At 50.5% G+C, this 18,035-nt stretch overlaps 2 protein-coding genes across 2 annotated transcripts; one reads left to right on the forward strand and one right to left on the reverse strand.

Moving 5' to 3' along the window:
- Positions 1 to 1,026: 1,026 nt before the first annotated feature.
- On the reverse strand, positions 1,027 to 8,473 carry RBM18 (RNA binding motif protein 18). Its single transcript, XM_081967516.1, has 5 exons — positions 8,209 to 8,473; positions 3,872 to 3,998; positions 3,704 to 3,790; positions 2,685 to 2,770; positions 1,027 to 1,831 (listed from the first exon to the last, which is right to left on the reverse strand). The coding sequence occupies exons 1-5, from the start codon at positions 8,331 to 8,333 to the stop codon at positions 1,672 to 1,674; spliced, it is 585 nt and encodes a 194-aa protein (XP_081823642.1). The 5' UTR covers positions 8,334 to 8,473; the 3' UTR covers positions 1,027 to 1,671.
- Positions 8,474 to 8,597: 124 nt separating this feature from the next.
- MRRF (mitochondrial ribosome recycling factor) lies at positions 8,598 to 15,364 on the forward strand. The gene is made up of 7 exons (XM_081967073.1): positions 8,598 to 8,684; positions 9,164 to 9,326; positions 10,352 to 10,501; positions 10,900 to 11,018; positions 12,139 to 12,230; positions 14,036 to 14,195; positions 14,750 to 15,364. The coding sequence occupies exons 2-7, from the start codon at positions 9,176 to 9,178 to the stop codon at positions 14,825 to 14,827; spliced, it is 750 nt and encodes a 249-aa protein (XP_081823199.1). The 5' UTR covers positions 8,598 to 8,684; positions 9,164 to 9,175; the 3' UTR covers positions 14,828 to 15,364.
- Positions 15,365 to 18,035: the final 2,671 nt, after the last annotated feature.

Below are 18,035 nucleotides of genomic sequence, written 5' to 3' on the forward strand. Positions count from 1 at the left end.
GGACTCCGGCTAAGCCCCCTCTAGTATTCGCCTCCCAGGTAGAAGCACCTGGTCTGGGAATGTACCTGCCCGTTTCCTGTGAAGAAGGCTGGGAGCCCTCCCATTCACAGGTGACCATCCAACAGGTTGCCCAACTCGAGGGGCCTCGGGTCACCTTGCGAGTCACCTGGGTGCCTCACCTGGGAGCTAGCTCCAGGGAGTTGGCAGAGGGGAAGGTGTGCCTCTTGCCTCGATGTCTGTGGGTGTTTTTCCCTGAAGCCCCTTTGGAGGTGTCCAGGGCCCAGACGGAGGACAATCACCCTGATTGGGGCTGACCCCCAAAGAGGGTAGGAAAAGAAGAGGGGGGGGGGTTGTTTCAAGACTGGCCGGCCACTCTGCTTCTCCACAGGGAAGGCAGAGGAGGCTGGGCAGAGACCGCATGCCCGTCTCGTCCAATGCCAACCGGGTCGCTGCAAGGCTTCCAATTGAGATGACTTTTTCGGGCCTCCTTCCTACCCTGTCCCACCAGGGTCAAAATCCAGAAGCCCCTCCCCATTATTCCTAGAACAGCCAGTGCGGTTTGAGGGAGGGGAAAATGCTCATTAAAAAAATATTCCTTGCCGAAAGGGAAATGGGAAATGAAAGAAGAGGTGGAGCTGGTTACCAAATTCTTCAAGCAGAACATCTTCTCAAAGGCCACACGAGGTATTGGGCAGGGGGGGTGAAGGGGAGTCCGCCCCCTTCTTCTCTACCTAGCCAGTCATTCCCTCAATGGCTCATAATATAATAGGGTGTGTCTTCTTTCATGACTTGTATGTGGTACTTTCTCCCCCTAAGAGAGTCTCCAGCTGCCTCATCTCAAGGGCTGCTCCCCCATGGCTGCTCCTAAGGTTGACTTTCTCCTTACTTCTCCACTCCCAATTTTTTGGCTGGTCCTCCCCGTGCTTAATCACAGATGTTTGGTTTAAAAAAAAAAATCACCCGACTTCTGATTAATTTACGTTTTGAAGTGAGAGACTTTGAAAATTAACCAAGTTGAACAAGGTGCACTTTTAAAAGTGGGCTAAAAGTTTATTCCTGTGATGTGCCCTTTAGAAAAAAGAAAAAGAATGGATACACCAATGCCCAGATGTGTTCAATGCAAGTGTTACTCACAGACAAATATTACCAATTTCATTGCCCCCCCCCTTTTTTGGGGGGTGGGGGTGGGCGTTCCTGGGCTTTAAAGGGCAAGAAACTCTGATTTTTCTCTTGCAACCCACAAGCATCATTTTTTAAAACTGGATAGAGATAATATTCTGGACAGACCATCAGTTCATCAGAAGTCTTTTGTTATCTTCAGAGCAAAACAAATACTGAAGTGGTGAAAACATACTGAAATACACACACACACTACACTCATCTTGAACTTTGGCTCCAGCTAGCCACACGGGGGGCGGGGGGGGGGGGAGAGAAAAACGATCTGGTTTTACTACTAAACCAGTCGAGTTTCTTGGAGAAGTTCTGTACACATTTATCGATGGCGTTACAGTCGGTTTCCTCCGAGGAGTTTTGGCTCCCGTGTGTACCAAGGAGGAATCGCAGCAGTCCCACACCACGAGGCCAGGACGGAGCAGCGCCAGCCCCGGTCCCTCCGAGCTGGCTTTCCATCAGCCGAGAGCGCCAAAGGACGGTGCGGACGGCACCTGCTCATCATCTCTTGGACTTCCAAGCAGCTCTGGAGTAGGGGCCACTCCGTTTTTTCTCGGGGGCCTTGAAGTACGTGTAGGGGGCTGCCGGGGGCAGCTCGGCGTCGGGATTCTCCGACATCATTTTCAGCTTGGTTTCAATGGCTTTGATCTTCGTACTGACGCTGCAGAGCGAACAAGAGAGGCGGCTGAAACGGCATCCTAATCGGTGGCCGGGATTGAGAGTCAGAGCCCATCATGCAGGAGCTAGTTCCTCCACCCCCACCTGTCCCAGGGTTCAAGCCACACCCTCCTCCAGGCCCCTTTTCTTTAATCACCCGATCCCCACAGGTGGCTGTGAGTCCCACATGCTCACTCCCCCAGAGGTGCATTTAATGCTGCAGGTCGAGGCTGTCCAGTTGCAGGGATAAACTTCCGCTGATGGCATGTCCCTCCTGAAGAGCTTCTGTCGCTGTCCCCCCCCGTCCCCCCCCCCAGTAGCTAAGTGACGCCACGTCCGTTCCTTCAAGGATTTGAGATTTGCAAAGGAAGGCTCTCCTGTGTCCTGTGCTGCTTGGGCCTCGGTCAACCTCAGCTGTGCTGCCTTCCTAGCTCCCGTTTTATACAGGCAGGTTCTCTTTAGATAACAATTCAGCCACAGCTGGCCATGACGCACGAAACACGGCAAAGTTACTATTGGTTGGAAGGCAGCTAAGAAGCACCATTACCAAGAAACCCATGAAGTAAGATTAGGCCAAAGGGGAGCTTGCAAGGTCAGCCTTTCCAAAGCTTTACTTCTGACCGCAGCACCAGACCAAAACTCTGCAAAAATGAAACTTGTGTCCTTTCCCTATTCAGCCATAGAGCTTGCAGCTTCTTCCAAAGAAAACTCTTTAAAATATGGGAAGCCAGATGTTAGGATGAAGAATGTCCCGGACGAAAAAAATCCTCTTCTGCTCTTCGGGGGTCCTGTCTGTTCTAGCTGATTGTCAAAGGACAGTTACACCCACCCCCCTCCACCAATTAGGCAGATCTTACCTCAGGTTGGACTGGGGGGTCTCGGTGCTGGAAGATGGCTCCAGACTGATGGGAAGGGTCTTCTCGTTCTTATTCTGGTCATACCTCTGGCAGGGAGGGGGGGGGGGAGAAAGAGCAGAAGTTAAGCCCCCAGCTGAAGCAGGAATGTCCTTGTGGCCCTTCAGACGGTGGCTATTTTTACTTAATGATGGAACCTCATCAACACAGGGGAGGTCAAGTAATATTGGTTAAACTCATCAAAAAGCAAATGGTTTTCCCCCTGTGGCTGTTTAATATGCAAGTGGCCTCGGGAAGTCTTCCTAAAGACTGTTGTGCTGGACATAAAGATTGTTGTGCAGCTCAACCAACTTTGCAGAGATGTGAAGGAACATCAGCCTGTTGGGGGAAAGAAAGTGGAGCCTATTCTGACACCGACGGAGACTGTTGTGGCCCACCAGCGAAGCTGGAAACAGATTCGGACAGTGAGGAGGTTGGGGAGGCACATGGGCCAGTCCTGGAGTCTGGGGAAGGCTTTGATGAGGGCTCTGCGTTGGAGGCAGAGAGGGGGCCAGAGCCTTTATGCCAGTTATCAGCTGCCTTCAGAGTCAGACATCAGTGAGGCAGAAAAACAGCTGGAGCCTGTTCCCAGTGTGCGCATGCGGAGAGTGGACAGAGGAAGGGAGCAGTTAAAGAACAGGGGTCGACTCGGGAGTAAGGCCACAGGTGGACGATGAATGCCCCCCTCCCAGAGGAAATAAAAGAGGAGCCAAAGGGGAGTGGAGTTTGCAGGAGACAATTAGTTCCCTTCATTGGTTCGTGACTCTCCGAGACTCCTTGCCAAGTTCTGCAGATATCAGCCTGGCAGCTCTCCAAGCCAGATAAGATCTGTGACTGTAAATCCTCCCTCGAAAGACTTTGCTGGAGGTGAATGAACAGAATTCACAGTCAATTAAGGAAAGGTTTTTTTTTTGTGGGGACAAGGAGTTCGCTTCATGCTCTTGGGAAGCCTAAGTCAGAACACAGACAGGGAGCAGGCTCACCTTGACCTGGGCATGAGCCCACCGCACTACCAGCTTCTTGGAGAGGGCCAGCTTTCCGTTGAGGCAATGGATGGCCTGCTCTGCCTCCTGAGGGAGGAAAAAAAAACCCTTGAGAAAGGCTCCTGAGCTGCAGAGACGTGTGAAGGTCTGGCCTAAATTTAAGCCTACCTGCTTGGTCTCAAAGTTCACAAAGCAGTAGCCCCTGGGCTGCCCCTCCAGGACCCCCGACTTATGGAAGAGGAAGTCAAACTGCTTCACTTTGCCGAATTTCTGCAGGAGTTTGAGAAGGTGATATCTGGAAGGGAGGATAAAGTGGGTGAGCACTTCTTCTGTTAGGGAAACCCAGCTCAATTAAAGAAGAAAAGTTATGTTTTTTCATTCTTTTTCTTTCTTTCTTTTTTTGACTGAAGGCATTTCAGGACTGCTGCCAAAAGCTGACGTCCAGTGTCAAGATGGCCAACATGGATGTTTAGACCGATAGATGATCAGAGTAAATAGTATATGGGATGTTTGGAATTGTTAGAGTGGTATACAGCGGAAGTCAGGGGGGTGGGTTTGTGTGGGGGGTGGGGGAGGGTTAGGGTGGAGGGTGGGGCAATATATATATATGAATAAATTAGAAGATGGGATTAATGAAACATTGTTAGGCTAGGAGAAATTTATATTAAGAGTTATAGATGTTAAATTAGCTTAGAAAATGATCAATGTGTTATTATTAATTTAAGAGAAATTTATATAGTGTTTGTTGGGAGGAGAGGGGTTATGAGTAATCTATTTTAAGATGGGGGGAGGGGAGGGGGTAAAGTGTTTGGTATAATATTTGAATGTGAATTTTTGCAGGGGGGTTGGGGGGTATAGCATTTGTATGAGATTTATATTGTGTGGAGGGGGGGTGAAAACGGGGAAAATTTGTTTGTACAAAACTCTTTTAATAATAAAAAAAAAAAAAGATGGCCAACATGGGGTCATTGGGGACCTTTGGCGGGGTGAAAGGAATGCACAGCTTCCCTGGCCAGCTGTAGCTCTTCCTGTGGGTTCCCACCAACGCAGCCATTTCCTTGAAATGACTGAGAAAACTGAGAACATTCCAGGAATCGAAGCAGTCTACCAAAGCAGGTAATCACAAATATTCTCCAGGAATGGTGTGTGTGTGTGTGTGTGTGTGTGTAAGTAAACTGGCCCAACTTAGAAAGTAAGGGGGAAAAAAGAACATGAAAAAAAGCAAACAAAAAACCGCTAGAAAAGAGTTTAAGAAAACTAGAAAAAAGGCACAAAAGAGACGGCTTCTGATATTCTTCAGAGCAATTATAAGTACAGTCATATTTTAACCTCTCTCTCTACAGTTGGATCGTAATACTCTTATTTCTATAACCTATCCTTATATGGTAGCTAATTTGCGGGTATCGTCCCTACAATAAGCCACAAAGACATGCCATATAATTTAGGCTTATTTATTTCTGAAAGTCATCTCAAGATTTATTAGCTATTGTTAGAAGCATAAAAACACCCCTATTCTCCCTCTGCCCCCTACCTCTCCCCCCCCCCCCCACTATCTCCTCTCTTTGGCAAATGTGCTTGTTTTCCTTAGTCCCAAACGGCCGCGGCTCATCCTGTTCTCGAAACGAAAAACATCTAACAACTCGCCTTGGGGACCCTGACTAGATTTCCTTTGGCAACTCTTGTGGCCTGTTTGGCCGAGTTCATCAGCCTAAAATTCATCCGAATTCAACGCGGGGCTTTCCCTGGGTTGCTTCCCGAAAGAGTAACGGAGGTAAGCAGCAGTTTCCAAGTCTCCCTGCTTAAGTTCCAGGCCAGGGGAAAGGAAACATTCAATCGCATTAACCCAAGTGCCAGCTAGTGAATCCCCAGACACAGTGATAGCAGGATTCTGGTATGGGCAGTTAAGAATATCCCTGGCATCTTTCTTTGCCCACTTTGCCAAGTCCATTTCTGACTCAAATTCTATTACAAGATGAACATGTCTAAAGAAAAAGAAATGATAGGCAGGAGGTTGAATTTTTGGTTAATAGATGATAATCTCTCCACAGAGCTATCTACGTATCTACCTACGACACTCAATTCTGGGACTCTCAAGGGAAGATTATTATTTATATTATTTTAATATTATTTTAAGAAGATGTTGGACATCCATTTGTCTGAAGTGTTGTGGGGTTTCCTGTCTAGGCAGGGGGTTGGACTGGAAGACCTCTAAGGTCCCTTCCAACTCTGTTATTCTATTCTATTCTATTCTATTCCTAATCCTATTCTACTTTTAGGGAAAATTGTCATGCCAGGCAGAGGAGCAACAAAATAGTTGTGGTTGTCGTTCCGGAATCTGTATTTGCAAGTCACATTGAAAGAACTTGTTTCATCGATGTAAATTTTTGCTTTGCGCTCATCCTCTCCAAATCTCTTTTTCTCTGCCCAATTCTCTACTTCCGACATTGTTGACCGTTACTTACTTACAAAATCGTCTCTGAGTAACCGAAAGAGCTGCATTACAGCCAGGGAACAGGAAGCCGGGCTGCTGAAAATTACCAGAGCTATTTTGATGGGGTACCTGGGACCAGAAGCTCCAGGCAGAGGAAGGAGAGTAGGCCCCGTTCCTACTTCCTGCCATCCGAAACACAGGCCAGACAATCTGTCCAAGTCCCATTTCCTTTTCCGCCAGTTTTCCTCCTGGCACCCTAAGCGCTATTCAAACACCGAGCTGAAGGTTGCTCCAAACAATACTTGCCTAAGGATGTGGGAATGGCCCCAGCCACATGCTAAAGCCATTTAGGCCAGGACAATTCCTCCGGGTGGACCTTAAAGGGAGGGGCCTGTAAAGAGGCCCCACTTGCTTCCCCTTAAGGCCGCAATGCAAGTGGGTTTTATCACAGAAGGGCAGAATTCTCACATGGAAGACAGGTGGACGGAAGCAAACTGAAGCTCGCAAAAAAAAACGGGCCAGAAAGGAGACCGCGGAAGCTTCTGTTCTGTTATTCTGAACGTATGAAAATACTAAGGGATGGACATTCTCTCACGGCATAAAACGTAAATCAAGTGGGCTCGATGCCAAATGGCACCTGCTTGGGAGGCCTCAAAGGGTTTTCGTACCTTTATATCATAGCATTTTGCAGAACCAAAACCTCCAAGCAACGGCTGTCATAGCCAGCGCAGTGATCCACACGATGCCTGCTTTTTTTGGGGGGGAGGGGGGGGGGACCAGAATCTCAGATTCCCAAGCCTGCCAATCCAACTGCCCCCCCCCCCATGCTCAGGGATGCTTTTAACTTCCAAAAACTTCACAACACAAATCCAGGCGCTGAAAAGCCTCCCTTTTTGCGGGCGCCCGTCAGCTGAGCAGCCGCCACCAAATTGCTCAACCCGGAGAAGCCTCAGCAATACAAACACTGAGCCAAAAAATGGTAATTAATGCAAAAGAGAGAAGAGGCCGGTTAGCGCAGCCCTGAATGAATCCTCGTCAAGAGGGCATTAATGACGGATTCCCACTTACAGGCGCGATTAGGACTCGGCCCAGCTGAAAAGAAGAGCCCTTGGAACAAAAAAAGCACTTGCGGATGGGAGAAGACGGAGCCGGGCAAAAATTGCTTCCACAGCTGAGAGGCAGACAATATCGGGGAGATAAGACAAGACAGCCACTTGGAATGCATAAATCGGAGATTGTTTGGCAAAGTGGGGGTGGGGGGGGAAAAGCGGTTGCCCCAACGCCGCTGGCTAATCTCCCTGCCGGCAATCAAGCTCGCCTCCTCCTCCTTGGTGTTTAATTGCCCCACTTCAAGGGGCTCAAACATGTTAGCAGGCAATTTAAATGCACTAATCACGGGAGGCCAAGGGAATGTCAAACGCGCACCCACTTCAGGTTTGATGCCACCAGAAACAGAGTGGGGGGGAAGGGGGGGCACAGGCAGCTGCAGCCTTAGAGACCCGGGTGGAGGTGGGGGAGTTTGCCTTTTCTGCCTTGGAGGGGGCTGCCCTGCGCTCCCCCCCTCCCCTGAGTCCTGATCAAGGGGACAAAGGCCAGCCGTCCCAGGCAGGGAAAAGGGGCTCAGAAGCAGAACAGCCCCAAGAGGGGACTCAAGGAGGGTCTTTTGGCTGGGAGGGGGAGGGAGGAGGACTGCAATTGCTCTCTTGTAGGGCTTCCCCCCCCCCGGGGTCCCGAGGGTGGGGGCCAAGGGCAGACGTCGCAGGCAGGGAAGGGGGCTGAGAAGCAGCTCAAAGAGGGGATGCAAGGAGGGTCTTTGGGCTGGGAGGGGGGCTGTCTCCCCCCCCCACGGGGGTTCCGAGGGTGGGGGCCAAGAAGGCAGGGAAAGGGGCTTCAAGGGGGGGGGGACTGGAGGAGGGTTTCTCTGCTGGGGAGGGGGCGGCAGGAGACCCCAGTGGCGGGGAGGCCCCCTCCTCCCCCTCCTTCGAGAGGGGAGGGGTCTGGGCTCCACCCAGAGGGACTGGGGGGTCGTCTGCCCCCCCAAACGCCCCGCCCCTCCCTCCCCCGCGGGACTCACTCGGTGATTTTGGGGTCGAGGTTCCCGATCCAGAGGCGGTGCCCGTCCTGCAGGGCCCCCTCGGACAGCAGCGAGGCGTTCTCCAGGCGCAGGCTCTGCGGAGGGCCTCGGCCCGCCCCCGCCATCCGGGCTCCCGAGCAGGCTAGTAGGGTGCACACCCCGCGCCTCTGAGCATGTGCAGAGTGCAGCCCCTCTCGCCCCCCCCTTCCGCGACCTCCTCCTCCTCCTCAGCGGCTCGCCCTGGCTGCCTGCCCCGCGCGTCACTCCTCCGCGCCGAAGGGGCGCTCGGCGGCGCGGGTCGTCGACGTCACGCAGCAGCTACGGCCGCGCGGGAGGAATGACGTCACAGCCGCGCGACGCCCTCTCCCCCCCAACTCTCCTGTGCCTTGCTTGCGAGGAAGAGGGAGGCGCCGAGGGGGCGTGTCCTGGAAGTGGGCGTGTCCGGAAGAAGAGGAGACTCCAGCAGCTTTTTGCAAGTATGTATTGAATCCACTTCCATCCTAGTGGTTGGGGAGTCTTGGGCCCGCCTCCTTTCCCCCAAATTATTATTAATAATATATTAAAATATTATTATTATTATTAATAGAAATTCAGCTTGGCTGGGAGGCAGGTTTGCAGGGAAGCCCACTCCCCACATACCCCGGGGGTTTGTGGGGGGGCGGCTGCTGGTCTCCAAGCAAGCCAAGCTGGATGGCTGCTGTAAATCCTGTTAATATTTCAACAGAGTCATGATTTGGGGAAGGAAGGAGGGCAAGGGTCTCGACTCACTTTAAAAGACCAGGACTTTTGGGAGGGGGATGTTCCCTGCAAAGGAGGGGCCTCTTCCCACTCTGCAATGCCGCCCCCTCCAGGATCCCCAGTTCTCCCCTTGGGCGGGGGGCAGCTGCCCTTAATGGAGCAACGGGGCACAGTCTAACAAGGACTATTAACCAAAGTTCTGCTCTCTTTTTTGCAGCTGGGCAGCGCCATGGCTGGGCCCCTCCGAAGCCTCCGGCGGTTGCCTCCCCTACTCTGTCGCCCCCACTGGCAAGCCCCTCCTGAGCCCAGGCCCCTCCTGCTGCTGGGCTGGGCTCTCGAGACCCCACGAGTCAGGATGCTGGCCACGAAGAAGGCTAAAAGTAAGGAAAGCTGTGGGTGTCCAGGAGGCAGAAGGGGCCCTTGGGACCACCGCCTGCAATTCCCCCTTTCCTGCCTCTTTTAGGAACTGGGAGGCTCACCATCTCCGACAGAGGAAAACGTGCAAAGGCTAAAATTGCTCTATCCCCCGTCCTATATCCTATACATCCCATAACTGACAGTTCTGTTATAGGCAACTGGATTTTCTTGTCTTCTTTTTCCTTGAAAACATTTTGCCTCTCATCCAAGAAGCTTCTTCAGTTCTTCTTGGATGAGAAGCAGAATATTTTCTAGGAAACAAACATACAAAACAAAAACCCCTGAGAAAGTCCATTGGTCTTTTGGAAAAGCACTTTTGGGACAAACGTGACCTGGATGATTGAGAATCCCTACAGATATCCCTCCAAAACCTTTGGGACTTTGGAGCCCAGGATGAGAGGGCAATACGAGGATGCTTCATTTTTTCTAATGACAGATGGTGTTGGCAGACGTCACTATGTGGAACAAGCGGCCCTACTTCAAGGGCGCTCCTGAATTTGTTTGCCAATTGCACAGGGGCAGATAGAGCGCTCCAGAGGGTCAACGTCATTGCCCAGAGAGTGATGGGTTGCCCTCTCCCCTCTTTGAACAAGCTTTATAGTTCCCGCTGGCTTAAGAAAGTTCAAAATAGCGTTAAAGATCCATCTCATCCTGGGCACGCTTTTTTTTTTTTGAACTATTACCATCTGACAGCCGGTACAGGACAATAAAAACACAGACAAATAGGCTGAAAAACAGCTTCTATTTCAGGGCAGTAACTATATTGAATTCTACGGTATAATGCAATGTTGGGTTTTCAATTTCAATTATATAGCATGTGAAGGATGTGTGTCTGTGCTTTTATTTTTATAGTTATAATGTACACTGAAGACGGCATTTAATTTCGTTGTACCACGTGCAATGACAATAAAGTAAACGAACTACTAACTAGCTTACTAACTCATTAAGTCCTGAGTAAGCAAACTACCTTGGCCTCTGCTCTCTGCAGCTAAAGGGAAAAGTCAGGTCCGCATCAACATCAACACCTCCTTGGTGGAGGACATCATAAGCCTGGAAGAGCTCAACGAAGAGATGAGCTCGGTGGTCAAAACCCTGCAGGAAAATTTCAACAAAACTTTGAGCATCAGGACCAACCCAGGTGAGCGTTCTTTCTCTTTCTCTCTCTCTCTCTCTCTCTCTCTCTCTCTCTCTCTCAGCAGCTTTTGGGGCGCTGCTCCAACTCATCATGATATTTTCTTGCTCATAGCAAATACGTTCATATCGACTTTTAAAATATTCTGCCGCTTAAAACTCCGCTTTCTTTCCCCAATATAGACTGTTCTGAGGATGTTTTTGCACCAGTATATTTTTTTAGAAGCAGCCCGATATCGAGAGCTTTCCAAGTTGATCCCAAAGCTATAGACGATGAAGGTTGGGATGGATAAATGCGATGCGGTACAATAAAAGCAGGAAGCCATAATTAAAAGGAGGGGAGTAATGCTAACACCTGAGCTGGAATCGCAAAGGGCTTCGCTATCGTCATGTTTCTCATTTCAGGGGCTCTCGATTCGATCATCGTTACCACCAAGGATGGGAAATTTCCACTAAACCAGCTGGCACAGATCTCCCAGCATTCTGCACAGCTCCTGGTGGTCAACATGAGCAGCTTTCCAGAAGTGAGTAGGTTTCTCGTTCCGTCCCCCTGGCAGATCCCAGGAGCCCCCGGGATGTGGAAAACGCTACTATTCCCCCTTTGGCTTCCTTCCTGGTTATGGCTGCCAGGACGACTTGCTCCCCTGCCTTTGCGCCTGCGGTGGCGCAGACTGCAAGCTCCTCGGGAGCAGGGATCCTTTTTTTTTTGGCTCCCACACTTTGATATCACTGCCTAAGCCATGAATGGCAGCAGAGCTTCTGCAGAACTGGGAGCTTTTGTTTCCTCCCTGCTCCCTTGTCACTCCTCTCTTAACTCCTGAGAGAACAAAACAGATTGTTTTTTGTTAAGAGAAACGAGCTAACAAATGCCAAAAGAGAGCCAGGGTCAGCTTAGGCGCCTCGGAGAGCCCACGGTCCTCGCTCTGTTGGCTGCCGAAGGGCTGTGTGTGGCACAAAAGCTGCGCCTGGGGGGAGGGAAAGGCGGGGTGGGGGCGGTGGGAGAACACAGAGGTTTCCAGCAACTGCCTGCCAGAAAAATCCAGAGATGCGAAGAACAGGCCTGGTGCTAATCCCCTTTATTTTCACACTTGCCCGGTGCAATGTGGAACGAGTTAACGTGATTGAGGCCTTCCCTCCAAGCCCCAAACAGGACCACGTGAAGGCTTTGGCAGCCACAGGCCCATCCTGGAATCCTTCATCTGCCTTCCTCCTACATCTTGCAGGAGTCCGGAGCCCCCTGGGAGGTTTTGCTGCCTCCTTCGCGATCTGCGTTGCCTCAAACCGTCAAGATGGCTCCCGTCTCCTTTTCTGCTTTCTTCCTTGCTCGCCTAGTCAGTCTCCTTCTGCCCCCCCCCCAATCCCCTGAAGCCTCTTCACCAATATCTTCGATCCTGAGGGGGGGGGGGAGCAGGAGGAAAGGAATGGGGGCGGGGGCATCCTGCAGCTTGCAATTCAGTTTGATCAAAGGCGGCCGATATAACTTCCTGGTCTCGCCGGCAACCAAACTAAACGTTTCCATCTTCTGTCAAGATGGATTGCTCTCTGCTGATGGGGAGTCCTGGCGTCTGGTAATAATTATTTGCTAATTCCCCCTGCCATTTTTCTCTCCCCCCTCCTGCCCCTCCTATCTCTGCGTTGTTGCAGAGCACCGCTGCGGCCGTCAAGGCGATCCAACAGAGCGGGATGAATCTCAACCCGGAAGCGGATGGGCTCTTGATTCGCGTGCCAGTTCCCAAGTAAGCCTTCTCTCAGCTGCCACACGTTCACGCTTTTTGGCTTCAGATCTTGCTTAATGTCAGGCGTGCCTCATTCGGAACCCAAGAAAGAAAACCCCCAACTCTATTTGAGTAGAGTTTTTGCAAGGTGTTTTGGCATTTTAAGTTAGTTTAAAGGTTTAAACCATGCTCCCAACATGGGGGCCGTGCCCACACACACGGTTTAAACTAACTGAAGGGTGGCTCAGTGGCTAAGACGTTGAGCTTGTTGATCAGAAGGTTGGCAGTTCAGCGGTTTGAATCCCCAGCGCTGGGTAATGGAGTGAGCTCCCGTGACTTGTCCCAGCTTCTGCCAACCGAGCAGATTGAAAGCCCGTAAAAATGCAGGTAGAAAAACAGGAACCACCTTTGGTGGGAAGGAAACAGCGTTCCGTGCGCCTTTGGCATTGAGTCGTGCCAGCCACCTGATCACGGAGACGTCTTCAGACAGCGCTGGCTCTTCGGCTTTGAAACGGAGATGAGTACCGCCCCCTAGAGTCAGGAACGACTAGCACATACATGCAAGGGGAACCTATACCTTTAAACAAAAGTAGACTTTGGGGTATTTGTGTGGCTGCTTACACCTGAGTCAGGGCAGCCCCTTAGCAGCAGCCAATGAAGGGGCCAGTTATTAAACCTGACTCCTCCAGAAAAGCTATTTGTGTTTTTGGGTAACGGAAGGAGATGGAATGGGATCCCTTTGCGTCCCCCCTCCCCAGCCAATCCAGTTCCCGGTCTCCTGCCCCTCCCGGTGTCCCTTCTCCTCCCTCCCCCTCCTCCAATTCTGAAGGAGGCTGCTATTATCCTCCTAATTGCAGGAGCCTGATTGTTAACATGCTCCCAGGTCATCCTCCAATCTGAATTCCTGGAGAGGAGGAGAAATCCAAGAACAGGCAAAAGAGAGAAGATCTGAGCATCTCTCTCCCACTCCCTTTGTTTTTTAACCGGCCGCTGTCACTCTTTCGGGGGACGAGGCCCAGGTGTTTGATTGCCAGGCTGCCTTCTGAGGGAGGGTGCCACCCACACCGTGCCTGCTGAGGCGAGGGTGTGATCTCCACAGCTCCAGAAACTAATCATAAAAAAAAAAAGCCAGAAATGCAAGCGCTTATCCGATACTATTCCAAAAACACTTGCAATCCGCCACCCAAGCCTTAGTTTAGTTTAGTTGTCATTGCACATGGTACGATGAAATGAAATGACGTCTTCAGTGAACATTATAACTATAAAAATAAAAACACAAACATACATCCTTTACTTTCTATATAATTGAAATTGAAAACCCGACATTGCACTATGCCGTAGAATTCAATATGGTTACTGCCCTGGGATGGGATCTGTTTTTCAGCCTATTTGTCCTTGTTTTTATTGTCCTGTACCGTCTGCCAGATGGTAATAGTTCAAAAAAAAAAGGTTGCCCAGGATGAGATGGATCTTTAAGGATGTTTTGAACTTCCTTAAGGCAGCGGGAGCTATAAAGCTCTTCCAAAGAGGGCAGAGGGCTACCCATGATCCCCTGGGCAATGACGTTGGCCCTCTGGAGCGCTCTCCTATCTGCCCCTGTGCAATTGGCAAACCAGACACAGGGGCAGTAAGTTAAAAGTAAGTAAGTAAGTTGTAGCTGCCTCTTCCTTCTGTGAGGTTTAGCCTCCTTTCTCCTTTGAACATTTTCTCCGTTATTATTTTCAAATTTGCGTCTCTGGGCATTTTCATGCTTGGCTCTGCCATGCCATGGAAGGTTTAGGCTCATCCCCAGAGGCTCCTTCTCTCCTTCGCTTCTCTCCCATCAGAATCACCCGCGAACACAGGGAGAACTTGGCCACAGTCGCCAAGCAGCTCACCCACAAGGCCAAGGAGTCCCTGCGCAAAGTGCGCACCGGAGCCATGAACCAGGCAAAGAAAGCCAAAAGCACCACCTCGGAGGACACCATCCGATTGATAGAGAAGCAGGTACGGAGGGATTGGATGCTGCAGGCTGGTGCTGACCACTAGGCTAGCCTGTCCTGGTCTGGCAGGGACACCCCCTCGCAGAACGCAGAATTGTGGCATCTCACATCAGAGGCCTCCCTGCCTGTGGACAGCCGTGTCCTCATTCAGTGGTCGGCCTTTATTTTTTGACCAAGATGGACGACCTCACATTCGAATGGTGCGGTGGCCTGGAGGTGGAGCTCTTGCCTCATAATCAGGAGGTTGTGAGTTCAGTCCTAGGTAGAGGCAGATATTTCTCTGGGCACGTTGAGAATTTATCTGCCGAACAAAACTCCTCATCGGCAACAGGGACGGGCATCCGGCCAGTAAACACTCAGCTCCATTCAATTGCCCAGATTCCACCCCGCAAGGGATTATGGGGTCGTTGAGATGATGATGGACGTCCCTTCATTCTCATGCTTCTGATGAAAATCTCAGAGTGATTGTTGCTATTTCATACCTGTTGGTGGTTTTCTTAAAAAGGAAAAAAAAAACCACAAGAATTCACGCAGCGTCCTTTTCTCAATTTGCCTCAGATTCACCAAATGACCGAAGATGCCACCCTCGAAATGGACAAGCTATTGGCTGCAAAGACGAAGGAGCTGCTTGCCTAGGGCCTCTCGGAGGTCACCACAAGAGGCTTTCTTCTGGCCTAAAACGGTCAGTAGTGGTTCTTCAGTTGCGGGAAGCGACTTTGGGCGGCGAATCGATGCTCGGGACTTGAGGAAGGGGGCTTGGCCTAGAGGTGGAAGGATTTGGCTCCCCGACAGAGACTATCTCAGCTCCGTCGCCGAGACCACAGCGTGGCTCTCCTGCCACCCAGAAGCCATTTTGGGAAAAGAAGGATCACAAACAATCTCATCGATTAAATGGCCTGCTGTGCCCCTCCTGTGGATGTTTGGGGGGGGGGGGGGGGCTTAAAAAATCGGTCAGGAATTTCATATATGAAATAAAGCGAGTCTGAATAAGGGCTGCTTGTTGAGCCCCTAACCTTTGAGCAGCATCAAAGTGCATGGAACATCCTTGGGAAGCCCCCCTCCCATTCTCCTGAAGTGGCAAAGCTTCCGATTTCCAGCACACGCACACTGGTCCAGTTGGCCTTCACCCGGAAATGCGCTCTAGAAGACCAGGTGACCAGTGCACATGCACACGCCAGAAACCGGAAGCTCAGCTTCCCAGTTCACACATGCGTGCCGGGGAACTGCTGTTCCAGTTTCTGGTGCTCCCCGCCCCACACGTGCTCCCGTTTTGGCCCTTGGTGCCCAAAAGGTTTGTCAACTCTGCTCTATGCAGTGCCTTCCCTTTATTTGACCCCCCCCTCCCTGTGCAGGAAGAAGCACCCCAGCGGAGTGAACAAGCTGTCCCTGTTTCCCCCATTCCAGCTAGCCAGGAAGGATGGTCCAGTAGCCTTATTTTTAAAATAAAGAGCCTTCGATAGGAGGAAGGCAGGTACCAGTTGAGTGTGTGGAAGTACTTCCGAAGAATAAGAACTGTTTGACCTTAATGCTGGCAGATCGTGGATCCTTTTACAGGTGGGGTTAATCCTGCATTGGAGCAGGGGGGGGAACGGTCCCTTCCAAGGCTCTGATTATTATGGGATCCCCTTCCTGCCTTCTTCTCCATCCTTGGATACACAGGGACCTGGTTTTTTTTTTAAAGCCATTTGCAACTCGGAACAAGCACTGCTGGGGATGTTCCTCCCCCCCCCCCCCCAGGAATGGTTGACCTGGAGGGAGAAGTGGGGGGGTCTAAGAGGAGGAAGAGGCACGATCTTTTACCTCCTTCCCCACTTGGAGATTGAACAATTCACATTTCTGCTCTGGAGTGTTGAAGGAGGAGAAGAGAGAAAGCAGAAAGGGGAGGGAGGCGGTTCAGAGGGCAGAATCCTCTTGGCACCCGGTGGGCAGCCACGCCACAGCCGCCCTCGTGGCACGGGGCCAGAAAAAAAAAACCTGCAGAGGCCAGTTCTCCTGACCTCTGCAGAGAAGCATTTCCCCCCCCCCCTCTTAACACGCAGAAGGAACAGCCCAATTGAGGCAGGGGTACCTCTATTTCTGGGCTCCAGCCCTGATTGCAGAATTGGCTTTTTTTGGGGGGGGGGTTGCTTTAAAAATTAACTCCGGGCATTATAAACAGCCTGGCCTGTTGCAAAGGAGAGAAGCGCTGGTTACTTGGCTCTTGCCAAAGCCTTTTGCAAGGGTCCACTTGGCATGGAGAAGAAAAGAGGTGGGCAGGAAACCCAATGCATTCGCTTGAGCCCCTGGCAAGGCGGACCAGAACGGGGGTGCCAGCCGTGCAAACGCAGCCATCAGCACCAGGCTGACGAACAATAACCCAGCAATCATTTTGCCTGGTGTGTAACCCCCCCAAAAAAGACGGTAGAAAGGCGACAGGCCACGGCCGATGTGGGAGTTCAAAAGAGGTGATTACAGTTTCTTCTTTGGGGTGGGGGCAGCGGAGGGGCTCGATTGCTTTTGTGCGAGGGACGGAGGCGCCTGGCTCTCTGATTGTGCTTTTTCGTGCCTTCTGTCAAATGAAGCGCAGTGCGGGCTTGGCAAGCCGGGTTTTACCAGGCGCGCGGCCCTCTGACAGGGTGCCGAGCAGGGGGAAAGACGCGGCGTAATCGCTTTGCCTCCGAAAATTCAGTGTTGATTAGAGGCGCTTTCGGGCTGCCTTGTCGGCGGGCTGGAGTGCTTTTTTTAATCACTACAGAAGCTCATTACAGCTTCCCAGCGACTCTCCCGTCCCCCGGTTCTCCTTCCCGATTAGCGCCCAGAGAGGCGGATGAATATTGGATGGTTTCATTACATACAAATGCAATCAACAGTTTTGCATAAAATTTCTCCTCTTTTTCTTGAGTTTCAATTGACCCCAGCACCCGTGGTGGTGCCAGGCGCAAAACACATGCAAATGAGGGAGAACTTCCCGCATTAAAATCTCCCTCCGTATTTGTGTAAGTGTGTGTGTGTGTTTGTGTGAATGGATAAAAGGTGGATGGGTGATAGATAAATAGATAGATAGACAGATGACAGACAAACAGACATAGAGATAGATAGATAGATAGATAGATAGATAGATAGATAGATAGATAGATAGATAGAGACAGACAGACAGACAGACAGACAGACAGACAGACATGGAGATGATAGATAGATAGATAGATGATAGATAGATAGATAGATAGATAGATAGATAGATAGATAGATAGATAGATAGATGATAGATAGATAGATAGATAGATAGATGATAGGATAGAGAGATACATAGAGATCGATAACAGGATGGATGGATGGATGGATAGGTGGTAGATGATAGATAGATAGATAGATAGATAGATAGATAGATAGATAGATAGATAGATAGATATCGATGACAGGATGGATGGATAGATAGGTAGATATGGATGATGGATGATGGATGGATGGATGGATACATAGAGAACGATGACAAGATGGATGGATGGATAGGTAGGTAGGTAGGTAGATATTGATGACGGATGATGGATGGATAGATGGATGGATGATAGATAGATGATAGATAGATAGATAGATAGATAGATAGATAGATAGATAGATGATAGATGATAGATAGATAGATAGAGACAGCAGACAGACAGATGGGTGGGGGCTACCCAGGAAGTTAGGGACTAGCACGGAGAGAATTAAAGAGTCATAACCTTTTCATTGTCTTCTATTCCTTCCTTATTTCTTCCCTTTCGGTAAATTTGCCAAAATGTCCCAGCTCTTTCCAGTGCAGACTGGAGGTGCAGACTGCACCTTCACCTGCCACACCTGGCTATTGAGAGCATCCCGTCCACTTTTT

This window comes from Natrix helvetica, assembly GCF_964273705.1.
Source record: "Natrix helvetica genome assembly, chromosome: 15".
NCBI classification, from domain to species: domain Eukaryota; kingdom Metazoa; phylum Chordata; class Lepidosauria; order Squamata; family Natricidae; genus Natrix; species Natrix helvetica.

Excerpts from the sequence above, each read along its gene's own strand:
- RBM18 (XM_081967516.1), bottom strand. The coding sequence starts at position 8,333 with ATGGCGGGGGCGGGCCGAGGCCCTCCGCAGAGCCTGCGCCTGGAGAAC. Across the intron at positions 3,999-8,208 it reads CTCGACCCCAAAATCACCGA|ATATCACCTTCTCAAACTCC; the intron begins GTGAGTCCCGCG and ends CCTCCCTTCCAG. Across the intron at positions 1,832-2,684 it reads ACCCCCCAGTCCAACCTGAG|CGTCAGTACGAAGATCAAAG; the intron begins GTAAGATCTGCC and ends TTCGCTCTGCAG.
- MRRF (XM_081967073.1), top strand. The coding sequence starts at position 9,176 with ATGGCTGGGCCCCTCCGAAGCCTCCGGCGGTTGCCTCCCCTACTCTGT. Across the intron at positions 10,502-10,899 it reads GAGCATCAGGACCAACCCAG|GGGCTCTCGATTCGATCATC; the intron begins GTGAGCGTTCTT and ends TTCTCATTTCAG. Across the intron at positions 14,196-14,749 it reads TCCGATTGATAGAGAAGCAG|ATTCACCAAATGACCGAAGA; the intron begins GTACGGAGGGAT and ends AATTTGCCTCAG.